The sequence below is a fragment of the Brienomyrus brachyistius genome, chromosome 1, assembly GCF_023856365.1.
Source record: "Brienomyrus brachyistius isolate T26 chromosome 1, BBRACH_0.4, whole genome shotgun sequence".
Lineage (NCBI taxonomy): Eukaryota > Metazoa > Chordata > Actinopteri > Osteoglossiformes > Mormyridae > Brienomyrus > Brienomyrus brachyistius.
The window spans coordinates 39,183,941-39,208,604 of record NC_064533.1 but is presented as its reverse complement, the minus strand read 5'-3'; the positions used below and the strand labels follow the sequence as shown (position 1 = coordinate 39,208,604).

At 42.7% G+C, this 24,664-nt stretch overlaps 2 protein-coding genes across 3 annotated transcripts; one reads left to right on the top strand and one right to left on the bottom strand.

The window, feature by feature from the left end:
• Window positions 1-1,545: 1,545 nt before the first annotated feature.
• On the top strand, window positions 1,546-5,304 carry LOC125747890 (protocadherin-8-like). The gene is made up of 3 exons (XM_049023493.1): window positions 1,546-4,105; window positions 4,226-4,418; window positions 4,625-5,304. The coding sequence occupies exons 1-3, from the start codon at window positions 1,667-1,669 to the stop codon at window positions 4,951-4,953; spliced, it is 2,961 nt and encodes a 986-aa protein (XP_048879450.1). The 5' UTR covers window positions 1,546-1,666; the 3' UTR covers window positions 4,954-5,304.
• Window positions 5,305-15,120: 9,816 nt separating this feature from the next.
• On the bottom strand, window positions 15,121-24,211 carry sugt1 (SGT1 homolog, MIS12 kinetochore complex assembly cochaperone). Of its 2 annotated transcripts, none has more exons than XM_049023709.1 (13): window positions 24,079-24,211; window positions 23,922-23,970; window positions 23,451-23,541; window positions 23,188-23,257; window positions 22,376-22,446; window positions 22,221-22,274; window positions 21,559-21,584; window positions 21,244-21,269; window positions 20,588-20,684; window positions 19,572-19,679; window positions 17,879-17,969; window positions 17,507-17,679; window positions 15,121-15,662 (listed from the first exon to the last, which is right to left on the bottom strand). In XM_049023709.1, the coding sequence occupies exons 1-13, from the start codon at window positions 24,090-24,092 to the stop codon at window positions 15,561-15,563; spliced, it is 972 nt and encodes a 323-aa protein (XP_048879666.1). In that variant the 5' UTR covers window positions 24,093-24,211; the 3' UTR covers window positions 15,121-15,560. The 2 variants fall into 2 exon arrangements, with proteins under 2 accessions (XP_048879666.1, XP_048879667.1); XM_049023710.1 differs by having other exon boundaries at window positions 21,244-21,266.
• Window positions 24,212-24,664: the final 453 nt, after the last annotated feature.

Below are 24,664 nucleotides of genomic sequence, written 5' to 3'. Positions count from 1 at the left end.
ACGGAATCTCCCACACGCAAAATAATCCATGCAGCAGCTAGTGATTCAACACCGCATAATTTCTTTCCGATTACAGTGTGTTCAGGTAGGAGTTTAAACTGCAAAGCAAATGTAAACCCTCACCACATTTCGAGTTTGGAGTCGCATTCCCGGGCACTGTGATTTGCTTTCCCCACATCTTAGCCGGAACCAAATAAGCGTTAATTCTACTAAAAACATGAGGGTAGGTGTTTTGCATATTAGAATATAAATCTCCGTCGGAAGCATTCTCAACAAATACGACGTGAAATTTAGGTCAAATGCCGTATTCATTCTGAGGATCATATCAGTGAACGGTGCACTTTAGCAACATTTTTCTAATCTACGTTTATATAAGTGGCTCCATTAGTTATTAGCTTTATCTTCTCTTGAAATTGGCAGATGGTTCTATTGCCTGTGGTTATTGGCAACTCATATTTTGTCCTTCTGCCGGCGAGCAAGAGGGGTCTCAAGGAAACAAAAAGACAAAATCCACTAAATAGCCGTGACGAGCTTGGTTGGTCTCTAAATGTATTTTAATACGAGCCCGAAGTCCTGTACAATTCAACACCCATCATCGTTTAGTGAAAGAATTATGGCAGTGATTGGGGTTGAATGAGGCAGCACAAAAGATACATGTGGCGCTTGCTCATTATGTTCAACTTAGGCGCACCCCTCTGTGGAAACTGTTAGAAATTCCTCTCCCAATAGGCTGCAATGCCAGAATAATACAGACGTTGAAACCTCCAATGGGATACCCCACTATGCTATTATATCTCTCTTGCTAACGAGGGGCTCGTAGCCTTTGATATAATCACTCTATAGAAATCCGTCCAAATCTCTGGTGCTTAATATAAATCCTATTTAAATGGGATTTCTTCACCTGCTTAGCGGGCAAGGTTAGAAAAAAAAGATGCACAAGCAGTGACATGCATGTTAAAACCCCACAACAACAGGCATTTCAATAGTATACTGCAGCCTGATCACACGAGATCGTGTGAGTAAAACATTCATGTACAATTTCAATAAAAGTCATTTCAAGCAGAATCGGCTTTGCGGTCTCGTCGCCAGGAACTTGAGTTCACACACAAAAACGAAACACAATTTGTATTAGCAAAAAGAAAAAAAAAACAATCGCGCCAGTATTTCAACCATATGTCACAACTTGCTATTATTTCAAGAATACATACATTTTTTTCCCATTTTTTAACGGCTTAGTATCACAGTCCCTATTATTCAATGGCATGAGCTACGACATCTCACTTTCATGGCTCAGATTATGTTTGCGTTGCCAAATTTAAAAAGCAGGGAAATTTTTTAAGTAATTGTAAAATGTGTACAAAGCCTATTTTAATTCCATTTCTCTGCTAAATTCTTCGTTCACTCAAGGAATTTCCAAATAGGCTTAGAGTTCTTTTAAAAGTACCATTTTTAATTTCAAAGGGGGATTGGTCACACTTCGTCTCATTTGCATGTGGCGCCCTATAAACCGCTCCAGCGGCGCAGTTTTTGGAGTTCGGAGGGAGACTTCGTAGGTGCTGCATCGTAGTGCCTGGGTGGTGCGCTGAGACCATTTAACACTGCCAAATGCTTTGTTTTATTTAACAGCTAAGTTATTTAGATTAGTAAACCTATATATTCGGACACTATGGCTTCAATAAGGACTGAGAACTTTGCATTTTTCTGCCACAGTTGGTTATTCGGATTAACGTTTCTCCACATTTTGGCTCTCTTACCCGTTGCTTCTGAAGGAAAAACGATGAAATACCAAACGTATGAAGAAGACAGCGCTGGTACAGTGATCGGCAGCCTTGCCAAGGATATGTCATTAAGTCCTCTTAATAGCAAGACAAATTTCAAGATGATGAAGCAGTTCAACTCTTCTTTCATCAGACTCAGAGAAAGCGACGGACAGCTTACTATCGGGGAACGAATCGATAGAGAGAAAATGTGCAAGCACACTCTTCAGTGTCTCATCGCGTTCGACGTTATCAGTTTTTCTAAAGAGCAATTCAAATTGGTTCACGTCGAGGTGGAAATAAAAGATATCAATGACAACCCTCCAGAATTCTCTAATAAGGAATCCACTGTGGAAATTTTTGAAAATACAGCAGTGGGCTCCCGAATTCCTCTGGATGTTGCAGTAGACGCGGATGTGGGTTCCAACTACATCCAAAGCTACCAAATTTCAGTAAACAGTCATTTCACCATTGATGTGCTGAACAGAGCCGATGGGGTTAAATATGCGGAGTTGGTGCTAATGAAACCGCTAGACAGGGAGACTCAGTCATCGTATGTTCTTGAGCTTGTTGCTACTGACGGAGGAAATCCATCCAGATCTGGCACGACTAAAATTCACATAAAGGTTAAAGACTACAATGACAACAGCCCCATTTTCGATCAGAATATTTTCTCAGTTGATTTATTTGAGGACGCGCCCGTTGGGTTTCTCCTGCTGGATTTAAACGCAATCGATCCAGACGAGGGTTTAAACGGAGAAGTTGTGTACGAGTTCGGTAATCAGGTGCCTGCCGAAATCCGACAACTTTTCAAAGTGGACCGAAAAACCGGACGCCTAACTCTTGAAAGCCAGATAGACTTCGAAGCAAAGAAAACGTATGAATTAGACGTCCAGGCGCATGACTTGGGTCCCAACCCAATACCTTCAATGTGCAAAATAATTATTCATGTTCAAGACGTTAATGATAACGCCCCTGAAATTAGCATTACTCCTATGACTTCTATTACAGCGGGGATCGCATATATTACTGAGGCTGCAGCCAAAGACAGCTTTGTCGCTCTCATCAGCACCTCGGACAGCGACTCCGGCGCAAACGGGGAAGTCAGATGCACTTTGTACGGGCACGACCACTTCAAACTTCAGCAGGCTTACGAGGATAGCTACATGATCGTCACCACGGCACCACTGGACAGAGAAAAGATAGCAGAATACAACTTAACCGTCGTGGCCGAAGATTTGGGATCTCCTCCATTTAAAACCATAACGCAATATACAATTAGGCTTAGCGACGAGAACGACAACGCCCCTCTATTCAGCAAACCAGTGTATGAAGTTTCTGTCGTGGAAAATAACGCTCCGGGTGCATATATCACCACTGTTGTAGCAAGGGATCCTGATATAGGGAACAACGGAAAAGTAATATATCGGCTTTCGGATGCTCAAATAATGGGCTCCCATGTATCAACATTTGTGTCCCTCGATCCTGCTACGGGTTCAATTTATGCACTGAGAAGTTTTAATTACGAAGTAATGAAACAGTTGGAGTTTCGAATCCAAGCTAGCGACGGGGGGTCTCCACAGCTTCACGGCAGCGCTGTCATCAGCCTAAAAATAGTCGATCAGAATGACAACGCTCCTGCCATCACACAGCCTGCTCTCCATAATGGATCTGCTGAGGTCCTTCTACCAAAAGATGCGCCTTCTGGTTATATCATCACCCAGATAAAAGCGATTGACGCCGACGAGGGCGCAAATGGGGACCTCTCCTACAAAATTATCAAAGGGGACAACGTGATGTTTTCCATGAACAAAGCCACGGGGGATATCCATCTGAATCGTGAACTGAACTTTGATGTGAGCGAAACCTTGACGGTCTTAGTCACCGTCAACGATAATGGTAGACCTTCACTGACTTGCACGGCGACTATCTTCTTAACTGTTGTCGCAGGGGCGCCCCCCAGCGACCGAACCATGGTAAAGCAGAATAACGAAGACTCAATCCAGTGGGACGCGTCAACGGTAATCATTGCCGTTCTAGCAGGAAGCTGCTCGTTGCTTTTGCTGGCAATTGTCTTGATTGCAACCACATGCAATCGACACAAGCAGGATAAGAACAGCGGCGGATTCGAGGACAAATTGGACATGGGACACATGGAGAATGGGAAGAGCAGCCATAACCTGATGTCCAGTCACAGTGGCGACATGTTTAGTGTTACACCATATTCCAAGCAATCCTTCACCAATCTCCCCAAAGCAGACAGCGAGATGTGCTCAAGCTCAGAAGACGGCAGTGAAACAACGTGTGTGTATGAGTCTGAAAACATAATCCGAGGATCTAAATTGGAGGTTAGTGATAATTAATTATTATTTGCTTATATATTTATATCCAATGTCATTGTTCAATGTTTTCCATTGTTCTCTATAATGTAAACTCATGTTAAGCTGTATTGGCTCATGTTTCTCCAGGGCTATTCTACACTGCCTGGCTATGGCAAAGAAGCTGTCAGACCAATCACAATATGGAAAGGTAACTCTTATACCACCATCTCAGCGAGGGATCCTCAGTTTAGTGGCAAGGATAGCGGCAAAGGGGATAGCGACTTCAATGACAGCGACTCTGACATGAGTGGAGATGGCATCAAAAAAGACTTCCAACATGGTGAGTTTTTAATATTTTTTATTTATATAGGCTACAACTCTAAATTTAGTTACACAACAAATATTCATCTCAGGTGCTAGATGCAGTACAGAAAAATTTGCATAGTGTTTTCTTTGCAAAAAAAGCCTCCATATCTTTTGCTGTACATAGGCCTATAATGTTACATGCCATGCGTTAACAGTGAAGCATCCGCTCTCTCTTGTCAGGTTTATGGGCGTGTACAACTGAGTGCAAAATACTCGGTCATTCGGACAGATGTTGGAGTCCATCGGCGATCAGGAACAATCCCAGCATGCCCCAGGGGCAGCATCTCTCCACGTTTGCAAAGACAGCCTCACTGCCGAGAAACACGCTCCGTAGAGACACCTACCTCCATGCGCATATCCCCAAGACTATTGGCTTGCAGAGCGTGTACGAAAAAGTCCTGCACACCGAGTTCGATTATGTGCTCAGCTCACCATCAAGACCCGGCAGCGCTGAAGAATCCAGCGAAGACACCTTCCCACCCTACGCGCCTCCGGTTCCCCACAAATAGAAAATAAAGCTTTAGAAATGGTGACATTATTCAAAAACTGTGGAAGTGAGAGCCCACTGGGCTTCTAGTTATTTAATCATTGACTTTGTAAGGGAAAATATGATATCTGTGTATTACATTTTAAATGTCAGTGTAAGTTGATTGTAACGTCACTTGTATGACTTTGTCTAAATACTATGTATATTATGCAATATTTTATACGCACAGAATATATTTTTATAAAGATATGTAAACTTAATATTATTGATTTTCATGGCATGCTTACTACTTAAAAGAGGCCTGAAGTCATGATGACACTTGGGTCTTTGAGGCCATAAATGATCTGTATCAAGTTGATAACAATGTATTTAATTATTTGAATGCAAATGTTACTGTGTTTGTTTTATCACAATATCTTTTAAATAAACATTAAAATATTTGATTTTGCGGTGTATATATATATATATAGTGGTTTAACATCCGGTTAAGGATCCAGTTCACAGGTTAACCTCAACAGGAGTAGTCGTCCACCGCAACCCCCCCGCCTCCAGATGGTTGCAATATATGGTCACCTGCACCCGCAGTCAGTCTGTCTTCATCGATTCAGTTTAAGCTCACTCCTCCTTTTTCTTGCATTTGGTTGCACTCCCTGGTTGTTCTTGGCAGCCTGGGATGCCATAGGCGTAGAACTTTTGGATCAGTTCCAGTTTAGTTGCCGCTCGCCTGACGCTGCTTTTCCACAGCTTCCCCCACGTGTAGCTGCGTATCCCGCTCTCCCGGTGCGGCAGTGAGTGCTCGGAGACTAGCCTGAGGAAAACTGTCATGGGCCTAGAGGCCTTGGCATCGTAGGTGTATGTCAGTGTCCCTTGTGCCATATCCGTGCCACATGGGATATTTGTAGTTCCTGAATGCATGTGCGATCATGGCTACTAACCTGAATTTGAACTTTGAATGTGTTAGCTTGTAAAAATTGTGATGTACTGTGTAGTTATTGTCATACTACTAAATGTAAATTTGTAAGCCTTCAGTCATACATCTACAAATTTCAATGCAAATTATATTCATTGACTTCATACTGAATGAGACAAGCAAGCATAGTTTACCCTAGAAAAGCAAGGCATTTAAAGTTTTGGGGTCAGATAAAATTTAAAAATGCCTAGGCTTTCTTTACGGATGCTTCCAGATAACTAGTGAAAGTCCATTAATTAAACACCACCGTGTACCGTGTATGCACCCAAATAACATGTAGCCTAGTTAATGCAAGACTGCTATTTGCTTTACTATTATTGGTGCTGGGTAGCAAGTAAAAATTCCTAATGAAACTAGGCTAAAATCAGTTTGATCAATGGGTGTCTGGAGAGTTTGCTTTAATCACCATGTGTTACTTTGGTAATGTTTTGGTAATTGGGCTAATACAAACCATTCAATCAGGTTATGCCACTGCGCCATGCAGGCCTATCACTCAATGATAATGTGTACCAGGAAACTAAACATCAGTAAAATTACCATGCATCTATAAATATTGTTTTTTTTTTTTTTTTGTGGGAATATACCTACCTGGGTGTTCATTTTAGGGTATGACCGGAGTGAACTATAGGAATAAGAAACATCAAAACATTTGGGACTAGCTATCAGTGTGATGTATTTTAATGTTTGACAATTGAATATCCTGCATCTTTTCTTGGTTATATGGGACTTAGAAGTTGCTAACTGGTAATGCAGGTTAGTGGAGCATGTTGGATTGAGTCAGACACTGACAATGAAAGGTTTCCCTATTCTCCTTGTTACGTTAAATGCCCCGTTCTTAAACAAAAAAAAACAAAAAAAAAAGTCTTGCGTTTCGGCTTTGTCCTTTCTCTCAAAGACATATACTTCATGCATCCGTGAAAGTGTGGCTAAGTATTTGGATGACTTGCCTAACAAGCCCTGTACTGCCTGGGAAAGGATCCAGCACCCCTGTGAGCACAGACAACCCTGTCCAGGATAAGCTGTTGGAGAGAGGATAAATGGATGACTGCGGTAAGCAGTTTTTCTTGGCCTTTTAAATGCATTTTTTTCTGGGTATGGTAGGGTAGTTACAAGATGTCGTGAATTAGCTGTCATTCTGAGTACGTAGAAACCCCATAGTCTTACCTTTTTTCTTACCTTGTGGCTGTTTCATCTCATATGTAGGTCTAGTGTAAGTGGTGTTTTGTTTTGCTTTTCTTTCTTTCTTTCTTTCTTTCTAAATATGTGGTATGACATTTTGCACGATTGCCCTTTGTGTATTAGTAGCGAAAACTCTGATTAGGATGGAAGTTTACTTGTGCACTTGCTGACAGGATGGAACTGTCAGTCTCTACACTGGAGGGTATACCATGGAGATCAAAGAGGCCAGTATTCAACTATGGAGTTTGCTGAGGTAGTATTTGAAGTCTTTGGTCCATATCTAAAGTGTGGTTTTGAAATCGGGAACAGCCAGGAACTGGCAATTCTTCCACATTATAAACCAGATCTGCAGACCATGTTATGTGTTGCGGCAGCATGATGCTAAGGCTTAGTGTTGTTGATTTGTGGGATTTGGCTCCTGATTACATGAGCCTACTGCTAACATTCCCTGTCCATTTTTTAGGTATTTTGAATTTGTGGCAGTTTTCTGTGATGCTTTCCAGGGCATGATGCAGACTGCTGTCTGGGTCCTCTTACTCCTGGGATTTTGGGAAGAAACCAGAGCATGATGGCACATGCAGGGCTGAGGCCAGATGTGTTGAAGGTGGATGGTAACAGTGCTGCCCCCTGAGCTGCTACTCTGCTTGAGGATGTTATTGCTGTCTAATCAAATAAGGACAACAGATTTTAATTAACAGCACTGCAGCCTCCTGGATAAGCCTGATTAGTTTTACATTATCAACAGTGAACTGAACACTGGCCAATATTGTGAGATGAGTGAATTTGGCATTTTTCAATAACATTATGTGCTCACTTGTAATGGGGGGGGGGCTTGTTTAAAAGGGAGATGCTACCTAAATACTCATCAAACCTTTAGAATATGGCGATGCTGAGCAAGGGGTGTGTGGTTGGTGTAAAGTTACAAACAGAAAAAAAACATAACAATTATTAATCTTTTGGAAATTAAAGTATACTCTTTAAACTCTGAATGACATTCTTTTTGGTGGTATTTAATACAGAGAGATTTGCCAGTTTTAACATTGCTTTGCACAGGCTTTTCCGCTTCTGCTTTTGTTAAGACGCCCCTGAAAATGAAGTTGGCTGTCAAATACACAGCTGCTGCTCTATATGTTCTGTGCTCTAATGCTGCTAGTGGCCTTCGGTCTCATCTCATGCATAATAATCAGTGGTCCTAAACATCCTCCCACCTCCATTTTCCATCAGGACTGCTGTCAAAACAATTTCCGAATTAGCTGGGCGAGGCCAATTCACCGAGCAGCTGCGGCATTCATTTTGCAGAACGCTTTATTATAGTTATAACCAAGTCATTCCCAGGCAAATTTATCTCTGCGCTGATCATTTGAATAATTTATTCTTCAGTTTTGTAGAATGTTTTGCATGTCAATCCACATTTTTCCTTACAGTAGCTGGACCTAGTAGATTATTTATATGAAAGGGAGCTTTTAGCATTTTAATATAAGTGAGTGTTTCAGCTGTTTATTGAATGACAGGTTATGCAGAAAGAGCAGACATTTTCACTAGGAGTAAAGCGAATGTATATTGTCAGACTTATTTGTATAGATTTTATGATTTTAAAGGCATGAATAAGTATGACTGGAAATGATGGGCTTCAAGTGTTTGTTTGGCCAGATCAAGCCAGCCAGCTCAGAATGGGACTTCCTTTGCCTGGCAGTAGACCAGCCAATAAGCCATAAAACATGGAACCTCTGTGGAAACCTTCCCATTTCCATCACTTATGAAAAATCTTCCGGCCTGCAGTCCAGTGGCACCCTGACGTTGGTACATGGGCCAGGAACATATGGTAAAACCTTCATGTGATTTTTTTCAAAATATTTACAGTTTACACTCCTGCCAAAAATGTACAAACATTATATTGTAATGTATTAATTCTTGGAATTTTCTCCTTTTGTTATGTAAATGAGTAATGTCAGTACTGTAAAGAATAAATATCAAACCATTAACCATTGATAAAATAGACAGAAAGGCAAGTACAAGCCTCTGCAGTCTGTTGTATCCTAAGCGGCGTTTCTTTGTTTTGCTTTTGTGGCACAGATGGAGAAGGGAAGAGGAGGGTAGTGATTCGGACAAAATGTCCGTCCAAACCCCAGAGGTGCGACACTGCGGCTGAGGAGAGGAACGCAGCCAGCGGCGGCAGTAGCAGCAGCAGGACAGCAGCGGGAGTGCCGCAGACAACCAGGGGCCTCCAGAAGAGGAGGAGGAGGCGGCAGTGGTGGCGTGCAGCTGCGGAAAGCCGTGTCACGTGGGAGTCGCAGCTCCAGGGTAGCTGTGCCAGTAAGTCCATGAACAAGCAAAGGGGTCTGCGTGAAAGCGTTAGAGCGCCATGTGTGTGATGTGAGCTTCACAGCAGAGTACCATAAAAATGTGACACATTAAACATGGGCAGTTTAATGCAAATGCTTTTAAATTGTTAAGTGTAATGATATTTCTATCTATCAAATCAGTTTATCAAATGCGCATAACTATGCATACAGCAGGAGATGTAGGCAATGAAAAGAGTCTTAATGTCTGTCCGATATAATTTGCAACGTTTCCAGAGTCTGTGACTAAACTCAGTCTCACATTTGGAACTTTGTTTTTCAATGCTAAATCATCTCTGTTCTCGTCAGAGATGCACAATCTCCCTTCAGCTCTAAATGGAGCTGCAGTGGTCATTCGTAGATGTGAGGCCTGGCATCCGCAGGCCCCCATAATCCCGCCACCCCATTGTGTGAGGAATTCCAGGGCCCGGCATCATGAAGGCTCCCGGGAAGCAAACTGTGGCATGGTAGATTTCTCTGCTACACCCGCCACTGCAAGCACCTTTAAAACCTATGAGATGGTAATATACCGCAAAGATGTCCAAAACCCCATAACTAAATCAAGGATGCCAAGAAAGACTTGAGGAAATAAAAAAAAAAACCTTTGCAGTTAGCCAAACGTTAAGGGCAAATCCATTGGCTGTTTAATGAAATGGGGAAGAGGGGCTTAGATCACATTGATGCAGGTCACTGAATAAGCATTAAGTCCCTTCATTGCCAAATTTTAAACTGCATAGTGTGAGAAAACTACAAAGGTAATAACAAAAATTGTTTAAAATGTGCCACGATTAAAATACTACAGAAATAAAACCCAAAAAGGTTAAAATCTCAATGAGGCACTTTATTTTACAGAGAGATCTTGAGGGAGAACCCGGAGCCATAACCCTGGACTAAATAATGTTGAACTAAATAATTTTCTGCATGAATTGCTGACACAACCTCATTTGCTGTCAAAGATCATGTGAGCACCTAGCTCACTACTGGCTGTAGTGTCTTGATTAGAGGCTGCTGGGAAGCTCACCATTTACTGCTGCTGATGGGTGGAACGCATATTGCGTGTTCTGTAAGACATCAAAGTAACTGCCTAAAGTCCAAATTAGTCATTGATTTTCTTTCTAATTGAATAGTACACAATTGTAATTATTACTGTATTTATAATTTTCAGAAATGACGGTATGTTGAGCTGCTGCTCTTCTGCTTCGAAAGGATTCAGGACAGTGGTGTTGGTAGGTGGGTAATAATTTTCCTCTATCACTTTGAAAATACACATTCATGCCTTCACCTGTGCACTGATCCAAATGTAGCCAATACAAGATTGATAATTTTTAATTGTTACACTACAAAACAATTCCTTTGCGGTACCTATCGGAATTTTGCACAAAAAAACACCACATATTGCACACATTAATGTGCAGATATAAGTTGTAATAAGAAGAGAAAGAGTGTTGTCCAGTGAAATGTTTTACAGGGTATGCTTTCTCTTCAGTTATGCCTGAAGAGTGTGGTTTTTGCAGAACTGCATTGTGGGAAAAAGTCTGTTTAGCCCTGTATTCTTTTTGTTTGGGAGTAAGTTGTTAGATAATAGTCAGGGAACAAAAGACCACTCACCGTGAATGCCACATACTGTATAATTGTATATACACATTCCTCCTGTGACCGATATAGATGCTTGACAATTTTTAGGTGGGTATATTGTACAGACTCCAGGGACCTGGATAAGCAGTGAAAAATGAATGAATGGATCATATGTTGTGTTTTGCTATGAATTCTGAGAGTTCCTGACAAGTCTTGACAATTTGTTGAATTTACTGCAAGTTTATGGAGACTCATGTGCAAGGACTTGTGGAATGGTCCAAAAGACCTTCAAGAAAGTGCCAATGTTGGACTGAAGTAAGACTTTGGTCATTCTGTTAAACTTACTCTGAGCAGAGAGATCTGCAAACTGGCCCTTCAGGACCGGAATTTGGGAATCCTGCTGTAGATGAAGCTCACACTTCCTAAGGAATTTAAGTTGCTTGAAATTTACAAACTAAAATTTTGCATCCAGAATATTTGTCATTTCCTCGCTGAATTTTAAACATTTCTTTGCTAAATTTTGCCTTGTTTACAACCCCTTGTCCAACCTCACGGTCACACCTGATCTCTCACCTAGAATTGCTTAATGAGTTTCCTTTGTTCCTGAAAATCATGTAGGTTTTTTAAGTAAAAGACGATTTCAAAAATTCTGTTAATATAGAGGAATGTTTCCTGATCCCAAGCATCCTGCTACCCATGGTGGTACTCAACACAAATCCGTCTTTGGTAAGTAGTAGCATTTGATTTTACCTGTTGTCTTACAAAAGCAGCTATTGCTGTTCAGTGTAATCTATAGATTAGGGTTATGGATTATGATGAATGATGCTTGACTGAGTTTCCTCTTATAGCCTGCTTCAGATGGCAGGGGCTACAACAGATTTACAAAGAGTAATCATATTGTCAGAATCACTCAGGCTGTTAGTTTAGAACCAAGTTAGTTTAGAGCTTTTCTGTCTACTTACATATTTTGCTTGGTTCCAGAGGGTCACGAGTATGAATGTTGTGGAATCATATTACCACTGGGCCCTAGAGCAAGGCCTGAAACTAGCAGACCCTGGGCTGTGATCTCAAGATTTTGTTGATGTTTGTTATCTTGACCTCTCCATATCTTGCCTCAAGCAGCTAAGTTTCCATGTATTTATGTCTCAAGCCCTGTGTCTCCACCCAACTCTGTCTTTCAGTCCTTAGTTTGCAATTTTGAAGAATAAAACTGATATGAAGAAAGCCTAGAGACTTGGACTGCAAACTGGAATACATTCATGAAAAGCAATACTTCAACTTGCTGTTACTCATTTGGCATTGTCATGCAATGGTGTCTTTTAGACTTCTTTTGCATGGTTGAGAAATATAGTTAATTTTATTCCACAGGAATTATGGATATTATCCCAAAAATGAGGTCTAACGTTGGTGCTGGATCTCAGGAGAGCACATCTGGAATTAATCCACACCTCATCACTCAGCTCAGGAAACTGCAGAATTTTGAGTAGTTTGCTATTCGTTGGCGTTTTTCTTGCAAGCAGTCAGTGACCACCGTACAAAATAATATCTCACTGCTAGACTGTTAAGTTACCACGATAGGTGAAGTTGAGAATATGAACAGTAGTTTTGATAGTTATCTACCCTCCTTATCTAATTAAGATTTGTCCTCTTATTTTTGAAAACTTGCTGCAATGGGAACAACATCCTCACCTATAGTCATATACTGCACCCATTGGACGGTATACACCTTTTGATTTCTTATAGGCTTTAACTAAAAAAAAAAAAAAAAAAAAAAAAAAAAGCTAACCACAGGACTCAAACCCACAACCTTCTGCTACAAGCTACCTCTGTGAGTCTATAAGCTGCTTTCTAAGGGACATGAATCATTTAAAAACATTAAACCATGTAGGATATAGGATTTTAACCAGCAACTCTTTATTGTGGGCACAGTGCTTACCCACAACACTGTGTAAGACTTACTTTGGACTAAAGGGAGTGTTGTATATATATATATATATATATTGATATATTACACACACACACACACACACACACACACACACACGCACAGTGGTCATAAATTAAAGGAAAACTTCAGATATCAGATATCAATGGGGAACAAAATCATGCTGGATATCTATACTGATGTAGATTGGGTAATGTGTTAGGAATGAAAGGATGCCACATCGTTTGATGGAAATGAAATTATTCAACCTACAAGGGGCTGAATTCAAAGACACCCCGAAAATCAAAGTGAAAAATGATGCAGTCCATTTTGCCAAAATTTCATTACAGTAACTCAGAATCATACTCAGTAGACTGTATGTCCCCCACGTGGTTGTATGCATGCCTGACAATGTCAGGGCATGGTCCAAATGAGACCATGGATGGTGTCCTGAGGGATCCCATCTCACATCTGGACCAGGGTATCACTAAGCTTCTGGACAGTCTAAGGTGCAACCTGGTGGCATTGGATGGACCAAAACACAATTTCCCAGAGGTGTTCTATTGGATTTAGGTCAGGCGGGCATGGGGAGCAGTCAATGGTATCAATTCCTTTATCCTCCAGGAACTGCCTATATGCTCTTGCCACATGAGGCCAGGCATTGTCGTGCACCAGGAGGAACCCAGGACAGACTGCACCAGCATAGGGTCTGATAATGGGTTCAAGGATTTCATCCTGATACCTAATGGCAGTCAGGGTGCCGTTGTCTAGCCTGTAGAGGTCTAGACGTCCCTCCATGGATATGCCTCCGCAGACCATCACTGACCCACCACCAAATCGGTCATGCTGAACAATGCTGCAGGCAGCATAACGTTCTCCATGGGTTCTCCAGACCCTTTCACATCTGTCACATGTGCTGAGGGTGAACCTGTCTCATCTGTGAAAAGCACAGGGTGCCAGTGGCAAACCTGCAAATTCTGGTATTCTATGGGAAATGCCAATCGAGCTCCATGATGCTGGGCAGTGAGCACAGGGCCCACTAGAGGACGTTGGGCCCTCAAGCCACCCTCATGAAGTCTCTCTGACCAAACAATCAGAATCATTCACACCAGTGGCCTGCTGGAGGTCATTTTGTAGGGCTCCAGCAGTGTTCATCCTGTTCCTCCTTGCACAAAGGAGCAGATACCGGTCCTGCTGATGGGTTAAGGACCTTCTACGGCCCTGTCCAGCTCTCCTTGAGTATCTGCCTCCTGGAATCTTCTCCATGCCCTTGAGACTGTGCTGGGAGACACAGCAAACCTTCTGGCAATGCCACGTATTGATGCACCATCCTGGAGAATTTGGACTACTTGTGCAACCTCTGTAGGGTCCAGGTATCGCCTCATGCTACCAGTAGTAACACTGACCGTCGCCAAATGCAAAACTAGTGAAAAAACCATCAGAAAAGATAAGGAGGGAAAAATGCCAGTGGCCTCCACCTGTTAAACGATTCCTGTTTTGGGGGTCGTCTCATTGTTGCCCCTCTAGTTCACCTGTTGATAATTCCATTAACACCAAAGCAGCTGAAACTGATTAACAACCCCCTCCGCTACTTAACTGACCAGATCAATATCCTAGGAGTTTAATAGACTTGATGCTATACTGATTAAAAAGTGTTCCTTACATTTTTTTTGAGCACTGTGTATGTATGTATGTATGTATATATATATATATATATATATATATATGATTTTTTTTTTTTTCAAAAAAGGACTAGCCTCATGGTTTGAAGTGGTGATCAGCTGACCAGGGTTCAATGACCAAACCCCGAGAAAAACCCTGCTTTCATGGGGCTTAAGGAATCTCTCCACCAGCCAGTGGATTTGAACCATAAACCTTCTGATCACAAACATTCTGTTCCAACTCACAGAACCACATACTGTTCACAAGCAGAGTGCTTTTGGTCTCTCAGAGTATTTTAACTGAAGCCAAAAACCTGTCTGATCAACAAGAGAGGAACGTATGGTATGAATTAAACATTCACCAGGCTGTCACAGAATTCGATGCGTTTGGGGCAAATTCATATCCATTCTCCTGTGGTTCTTTATGGCACAGCTGCAGGACAGGTTTCCTAAACAGAGGAGACCAGGGTGCGAGTTGGTGCTGTAGGTCTGCTCTTGGGAGGAATCACAAAGGGAGGAGAGTCTCATGAAACTTCAGGCATTCAGATGAAGAAAATTTAATTGGATTCTTGTCATAAGGATCCAGAGAGAAAGACCATTTGTATAGAAAACTCAAGGTGAATAAAACCTTTTAAAATAAACAATTTTGATACTTCATGATGGAGGGGGCAGATGATATTACATTTATTCCTTAGGATGATTTTTATGTGGGATTTACAAAAGTAAATGAAAGATGAAATACAAAAAGAGAAACTTTAATAAAAGATTATACATCTCGAACGAAAACCACCTTCATCATCCATTTTCACTATGATGGAGAAATGTACAATATTGCTAGGACATTCGCCAGGATACTTAGAGTGGGGTCTGAAGGAGCTCCAGTGCACTGAGAATCACGCTAACCGATCTCAACAACAAGAGGGACACACGCAAGCAGAAGAGACAGGGTGAGGCCTCCTAGCTCCTGCCTTATCTGCCAGTTCAGAATTTCTTCCACTCTGCGTCGTCCGGGGGACTCACGTCTACTTTCCTCTTTCCCACGTCCATCCAGTTTGTGCTGAGGACAGTCCCACCAGACTCCATCTGCAAAAACCAGATTGTTTGTGTTAAGAGACACATACGATAGACATAAATGACACGTGACCCTTATTGGGCAGCTAGTTTATTCGATAGCTGGAGACAAATGCTGCATTAAGCTGAGCCATCACAGATCAAGCCATGTGAAAAATGTTACCCACAAAGGGCATCAGAGTCGGGGACGGATTTGGCACCTTATCTACAGCCGTGGCCAAAAGTTTTGAGAATGACATAAGTATTGGTTTTCACAAAGTCTGCTGTCTCAGTTTTCATGTCAATTTGCATATACTTCAGAATGTTATGAAGAATTAAGTGCAATTCATCTGACCAAAGTCCGTCTTTGCCGTGAAAATGAACTTAATCCCAAAACACCAATTGCCACTGCATTTCAGCCCTGCCACAAATGGACCTGCTGACAATTTCAGTGATTCTCCTGTTAACACACGTGAGAGACAAGGCTGGAGATCACTCTATCATGCTGATTGAGTTGGAATAGTAGACTGGATGCTTTAAAAGGGGGTGGTGCTTGAAATCATTGTTCTTCCTCTGTTAACCATGGTTACCTGTAAGGAAACAGGTGCAATTATCATTGCTTTGCACAAAAGGGCTACACAGGCATACAAGGATATTGCTGCTAGTAAAATTGCACCTAAATCAACTACACATCGGATCAGCAAGAAATTCAAGGGAGAGAGTTTCAATTGTTGTGAGAAAGGCTTCGGGGCATCCAAGAAAGTCCAGCAAGCGCCAGGACTGTCTCCTAAATTCAGCTGCGAGATCGCGGCACCACCAGTGCGGAGCTTGCTCAGGAATGGCAGCAGGCAGGTGTGAGTGCATCTGCATGCACAGTGAAGAGAAGGATTTTAGAGGATGGCCTGGTGTCAAGAAGAGCAGCAAAGAAGCCACTTCTCTCCAGGAATAACTTCAGAGACAGACTGATATTCCGCAAAATGTGCAGGGATTGGACTAATGAGGACAGGAGTAAAGTCATTTTCTATGATGAACCCCCTTTACGATTGTTTGGGGCATTTGGAAAAAAGATTGTCCAGAGATGAAAAGGTGAGCACTACCATAAGTCCTGTATCATGCCAGCAGTAAAGCATCCTGAGACCATTCATGTGTGGGGTTGCTTCTCAACCAAGGGAGTGGGCTCTCTCACAATTTTGCCTAAGAACACAGCCATGAATAAAGAATGGTACCAAAACATCCACCGAGAGCAACTTCTCCAGCCCTCCCATCCAAGAACAGTATGGTGATGAACAATGCCTTTTCCAGCATGACAGAGCACTGTGCCATAAGGCAACCAAGTCGCACGGGGAACAAAACATTTTGGGTCCATGGCCAGGAAATTCCCCAGACTATAATCACATTGAGAACTTGTGGTCAATCCTCAAGAGGTGAGAGGACAAATAAAAACCCAGAAATTCTGACAAACTCCAAGCATTGATTATGCAAGAATGGGCTGCCCTCGGTCATAATTTGGCCCAGAAGTTGATTGACAACATGCCAGGGCAAATTGCAAAACGTCTTGAAAAAGAAGGAGCAACACTGCAAATATTGGCTCTTTGCATAAACTTAATGTAATTGTCAACAAAAACCTTGACACTTATAAAATGCTTGTAAGTATACTTCAGTTTACCATAGAAACATCTGACAAAAAGATCTACAAACACTGAAACTGAAACAGAAAATTTTGTGAAAACCAATACTTATTCCATTCTCAAAACTTTTTACCACGACTGTACTACAGCGGATGGATAAACGCTTTATGGGCCATCTTAATGCAGATAAAGGATGACATCTTGGAAACAGCCAGACGTGGGGACACCAGCACGGCTACTCTCACTCACAAAGGACTTGTTCATGGCGCGTTTTACTTCATCAGAGCCATCAGAGTATATCTGTTGGAAGAGCTTGTTAAGGGCAGCGTCCCCCTCCAGCTTCTCGTTCTTCTCTTCTTCCTTGATGTCCACCACCAGCTTGTCCCAGTTCCGAGTATAGTGTGAAGACGATGGGTACTGGTCTAACAGGGACAAAGAAGCCATCAAGTAACTTGTCCGGTACTAGCTTCACAGTTAGGCCTACAGTGTGAAGGGACAGGGTACTGGTCTAACAGGGACAAAATGTCTGATTTGTTCTGTTCACACAAAAGCTCTGTCCTAATTTGCTGGAAAACTACATGAGTGTCCCCCCACACCAAGGTGGCTTCCCAGCACACTAACTTGGCATGAAGTGTTTCACGGTGGGCAGACTGTCTTCCCCCTCCAGCTTCTCCCACCTGATCGCTTCAGCCTTCTTCATCTTAATCTCCACCTGGGGAAGTGAGAGAAGTCCTCAGGTTATTCAGGTCATAGCCTTGCATGTGTGTGAGGAGTCACTGAACGTACCAGTCTCCCCACCCCATGCCGACCCATATAGGTAGCAGCCAAACCGCAGGGAACGGCAAGTCACAGAGCTTCAGAAGCCAATCTGACACGTCCATCTGACATCAGTACACCACAAAGGTAAGCACTCCCAAAGGTAGCTCACCCTCCAACCGATGCTAACAGGCAGGTTTGGACGACTCGGGTCACTGAAGAGTCAGAACACACAGAGTAAAATGACCATGTGGTTTGACTGGGTAGAAGCAATTATTATAATAACAGTGCTAATAAGACCCCAAAGTGACCGCAGGCTATACAATATTAATCCACCTCCCACTTCTGTGGATGCACTTAAAGCAAGGTGACAGGCATGACATATCCAGGAGCTCCTGATGACTTTGCCGCCAAAGCGTTGGAGTTAAGAGAGCCTACTATGCCCTGGGGTGATCACAGAGCTGTCACCGTCACGGTCGTTACATCCAAACCCACCCTGCTGTGTCACATCACCCATGTTTTTAAGCCCCCTAAATAACACTCCACTTTCCTCATCCATGACGACTCTATGCAAGCTGCTAACCTGACAGTGGGGGGCGTGAGAACATTACTCCGAAAATCGTTTTGAAATGATTAGAATGGAAAAGGTTATATGCTGGGTTTTACTGCATGTCTAATAACTTAATAAAAAATAACCCATTAGAGCAACGCTGTCAGCCCAATTTACAAAGGGGGGGAAAAAAAGACCTGCAGAGGCGTTAAGGTACTTGGGGGTTCTAATGGCAACAGGCAACACGAGAGCTACGGCTGCGTTCACAGGCGATGCGCTAATCAGCTTTCATCTTCTCCTCGTCCCCTCAGGTGAAATGCAGTCATGTTGACATTCCCCCCTATATGCAGCTGAATGCTGAGAGAGGCTCACAGAGGACAATCAAGGCAGATTTCAGTGCATGTGTGTTGGGGCGGGGGGGGGTCTCTCTGACTCCTGGAGGCCGTGGAACAAACAGGGCTTTGTGAGACCCAGCACTCCCCTGCTAATGGAAGCCGTGGATACGGATCCCGCAGCAGAGAATGTGCACCTTTGTGGATGGGGGTGTAAATCTCTCTCTCGCACCCCCCCCCCACCCCACTAAGCTGTCCTTTCTCTAGCGAGCATCAAAAACAGAACACCAGATGGCGGATTTTGCAGACTTACACAGGAAACACAGCATGTTTTTGTAACGGGACTTGCAGGTAACAGGAGAATCAGCTCAAGCAAAAGCATGACCTTCAGTGCTGACACCACCCTGAGCACCTGGTACAGCATCAAACACCCCAACACACCGCATTCTGCACAGGTCAAACTGGATTCTTTTTACATGCCACACTTCTCTCTACATCAGACTATACTCGCATCCTCCGATGTCACAGCACATGACACACGGCCACTGAAATTCATACCCCGCATAACTAACCAACAACCATAATAACTCGTTAACAGCAGCCTTGTAAGTTCTCACACGCGGCCTCACGGCTTCATGGCTTCCGACAGATGAGAAATAAGAGGGTTCCCACGGACCTTTGTGGAGAGGACTTTGAAGCTGCTCTGCTGGGGATCCACGTGATGTAGGAGGATGAACTTCAGGCTGAAATCCTCCCCAGACGGCAGCTTCACCTCGGCGCTCAGCTGCGGGTGAACAGAGTAGTTAATGGGACATCTGAAGTGTGACAAAATAAACTCAGTTATAGGACGAGTCCAACTGATGGCTTAAGGGCATCTGAAAGAAAAATGACTGAGGGTGCAAAGTGGACTTCATAGGAAGAAGGCTGGAAGGTAATTAAAATGATTCTTCTAAAGCAACCAGCCGAATACACAGGTAAGCACGGTCGTCAGATCATGCGTGCACCCCGCAACGTGAAAGGGCCTCTCAAGGTCATACTGGAGACAGATACACTGTTCTCAGAGAAAAACTCTTTTATTCCAAGCTAGTGTACAGGTGGCAAAGAGGGCCCAGCTGGCAGGTGCACTGCCCCCTAAGGTCAATGCCAGTGTACTGCTGTTCGTGGGGATGGGGGGAGGGGGCTCATCACTCCCCCCTCTGCACAGTTGCCTATCACACCTGCGTCAGCCCGGCGATGCTGTACATAACCACCATATGGACAGCATTTTTTAGGCAGACTGAAGACTAAAATGCCCCGCGGGCAGATCCCCCACATAAGCAAATTAATATTTTATCTCATCTCCATCTAATTTGCACCAAATTATTATACAGAGCTCGAAATTTTAATTAATTTACAGAACAGATCAAAACAGTTTCTTACTTTGGTTTTGGAAGCTTTTAATGATCCACACTTAGTCCCTTCAAACATTTTATTCTTTTAACTTTCAAGGTATACAGTATACAATAAATATAAATATTATAAAATAATAAATATTGCTAACACACAAGAAATATGGTTTGCAGTGAGGAATCTCTTCACTCACTGCCTCCTGCAGTGTGATGAATTGTATGGCCTGGGGAGAGTCAGCCTCTCATCACGTGCTGTGATCTCCAGGCTCAGCAGGCTGGTAGATCAGAGAGAAGAGGAACCCACCGCTTTTTCTGAGAAGCTGACCCTGACGTCCTCCTTTCTGGCATTTTTCACCATGATTGTGACAATGACCTGAGATTCTGTCTGGTACCAGTCATGTCTAGGACAAAAAAAAGCCCTCTGATGTTATTCCCTGGAAGAGACAAGTCATTTACTAAAAGTGCACCCTCACACAAGGAGGATGCACGACCAATACACAAAAGTAAATGTCCATCTAAAAGTTTCTTTGTAACAAAATAAAAAGACAAAGACCTTGTATATCATTACACAAGGTGTAAACCTCCATCTTTATAAAATACAGGCACATTCAGAAGGCTTTCTTATAATCAGCCGGAAAATGTGCAATTACAAATGAGCTGCAGTTACTGCATTAATACATACAACACAAGCAACAGGGGTGGAAGGTTTATTACAGTTAATTAATACCTTTCACATTTTTTATAATGAAGCCCCAGCTTCTCAAACACTGGCACCAGTGCTGGGTGGAAATAAAACACCCACCACGTTCCAATTAATGTGGCATTATAATTTCTTAAAGGAAGTTAATATCATAAAAATAGAAAGGAGCAAGTGTGGTAGCAGTGTAACATCTAAAGAGATCAGGGTAGGGATGTTTAAAACTGCGCAGTGCAGCGTGAAGGCAAGGCTTAGATACTTACTTCACATTAGCCGTTGCTGCTTGCTGCTAGAATCACATAGGGGAGAAACATTCAGCTTACTTTAAGTTTTAGGTATGTAAGATACATGGCACAGCTGGGCAGGCAAATTACTTGTAAGGAACACAGAACCTTGAAGGATGAAACAGCGCCCTCATGTGGTGAACCAAATGATACAGAAACAGTTTCCCCCATTTATCATTGCCTGGAGCGACTTCTTTGGGCAAAAGTCTCATTTCCATAGACTCAAATGTCTGGGGAAAACAGAAGCCTGGTCTCTTAACCAATGACACTTAGTAAAATAAGTATGAACCTCACCATGTTTGTTCCATTGTGTCTTCCCACTGTAATGAAGAGAATATGGCAGCTGTGTTCCAATATAACAATAAAAAAACCATCTAATTACAACTGTATTTCAAAAATACAAAGAGCATTCTATAAACAGCACCCATAAAAAGAGAACGGTATAAACTAAAAAGGTCAAATAGGAAAAAAAAAAGGAAAAAAAAAAAAACACAAAGCTACCACAAAGCTACTGCGTAATCGATGAAAGTACTTCACAGCCATTTCAGCAAAGCAAAGCCAATATCTTTTTCCCACAAGACTAACCGTTCACTGGTCTTTTAAATGAAAACGGAATGGGGCATTTAGCAGGAGGGGGTAGTGACAGGTTTATATAGCACTCTCCCAAGCCCCAAGGACCAGGAGATGGTGAGAAGATTCATGTTCATTCTCCTTACTGTCATTCCACCTGCCGATATCGCATTAAGCAGTTTCTACAGCAGCTAAACACATTACTGACACTAACAGCTAGACGCATGCCACTGTTATTTCTCAGCCTGCTCATTAAAACTGCATTGTAAAGGCAGTGGGTAATATAGTTTCTCTAAGAACCTGGCTGAATTTAAGGTGATGAACAAGCATTCCAGTAAGATGGAGCCAGAGTCAAAGCCAATGGACTCGGGCACATTTCTACTTACAGGTCATACTCTCCTCACACAGCTTGATCCATATCTCAAAGGATTTATCTGAATCTGTGTGTGGGGGGGGGGGGGGGGGGGGGGGGGGGAAGAACATTTAAAACCAGACAAGACCTTACAGTCTACAATGTTAAAAAAGAAGCTGGCCAACTTACCATCTAACTGTTGTCCTGCTACAAAGGCCTGGTGTGACAATTCGAAGTTATTCAAATAGTATTCTGCAATTCTGCAGCATAAAAATAAAGATAATTGCACTTACATAACAATAATGACAAATTAATATGTATATTTACTGTTAAGGGTAGCACATTTACTTGCTTTAATTTTGCAAAGCATTTGAAGCCAACACCAAGTATTCTGCAACTATGAAACATTCTGGACATGCAGATGCAGGTAACTTCTGCAGAAAAATGCTTTACATAATATAATACATTAATTTTTATCTACCTACAATTTAGCCAGGGGCAGGTTAGACTTCTGTGCCTGTGATCGGCAGGTCGCTGGGCTGAGGTCGAGCCTCCACATATCTCCACTGGGTGCTTGAATAAACCCTTAACCTTCTCAACATGCTTCAGGGGCACCAGATAAATGACTGACCCTATGCTCAGGCCCCAGTCTTCAATCTCACCTTTATATACGAGTGTGCGTGTCTCAAAGGAGAGCTAGATGGGATTCGTAAAAAGAAGCATTCCAATTTATCTGTACTTTGGCAAAAGGCAAATTAATCCTCATCTATTTATTTTTTCTCATTTTGTTTCAAGAAACACTTCTCCATTTGCAGTATTAACAGTTTTCTGAGCGGAATTCGGCATAAATCTCTCCTGACACCTTATATCTGAGAAGAGCAACATGATGCCAGGCCTGACCATTTGCAAAAATACCCAGCACCATCTGCATATACAGCAAATAACCCAATTACAGTGGAAAAACAGCACACAGGGTTTATATCAAACAGTTATGTACACACCCTCTTCTCATGAAAGCAAGGGGGAAATCGGGCTTCAGCTCCAGGGCTTTCTTGACATCCTCCACGGCCTCTACGTGAGTAAATAAATCAGCGTTGGAATGTGCGGCGATGAACAACACAGGACCGATGCCGATTTTAGACCTGGTTATTTCCATAGAGAAACTGCGCCCTACCTGCCGTCAATGGTTAAATGACTAACTGCGTTCAGGCGCCACATGAGAGCAGTGCATCAGTAAACATCAGTCTCAAGACACTCTGCTTACCGCTGTAGTTTTTCAGTAAGATGTAGGCATAGGCCCGCTGGCAGAGCCATTCCGCGTTGCTGCTCGTCTCCTCCAAAGCCTTGTTCAGATCCTGCATGGCAGAGTAAACCGACGGAATGGTAGGTGTTTACAAACCAGCGTCAGCATGCCGCCATAAGGCGGGATACTCACGGATTGCTGCTACACACAGGCCGAGGCCCTGACGTTTCAAACATACGGAGCACGTATAAATCAGACATTACATGAAATTTTAGAAACCCTAAGAGCCAGGTCGTTAGGAAATCTCGACAGCTAGGAAGATACTACGCGAGCTACATAACGGACCACTTACGCCACTGAACCAAAGAGCTATATACCCTAAGGTTGTGGATTTTCACCCAGCAGCCTAGCAAGTTAAACAGAATCTGCCTTTTAACTCGTCCTCATATAATCATATTTTTGTAGTTAATTAACCAGTCGGAGTCACAGTACCTCAAGAGCCTTCTCGGGATCTTCGTCTATGACGCTTTCCGGAAAGTTCCTGAAAACGGAGAATAAAACATTGGGCAAAAGCTTAACACAGAGACCGGATAATGCAAATACGCCAAAGCGAGGGTTGTGTTAAATTATCAGCGAGTTACCCACTAACCGTCCGCTTGCCATTAGAGCCACTTGTCGTTTAGAAAGTTCTGGATGACAGTCGCGGAGACGTCATGACTGTCAAGTAGACCGTGGAAGAAAATGCAGACTTCCTCAGCGCCGATAAACTCGGCAAGCAAAACTGCAGCACCACCCTGTGGCTCGGAGAGGTACCGCGAAATACAACAGACGTCAACAAATGTTCTAGATGCCACATATTTTATTGGCCCTGCGCATCTAGTATACTGCACTGCTTATTAGTGAAGGGTCAAGGGGGAGCTGAAGTCTACCCCAAGCAGCACAGGGCAAAAGGCTGGGGTATATACATATAGAATTTTACAAATGGGCTACTTAGCCTAATTACCGTACATTTATTTGGCTTGTGGGAGGTAACTGAAGTACCCAGCAAAACTCACATAACATAGGGACACACATGTATACAGGATTCAACCAGCACACCCCCACACTCTGGAGGTAAAAGTCAACAATGCTATTACTGCATTTATGGAAATAATCAACATTTACTGAACATTAATAATCATCCCAATACTCAAAGATGCATCACAATTTCGCCAAACCTATTTTTGTCCCCACTT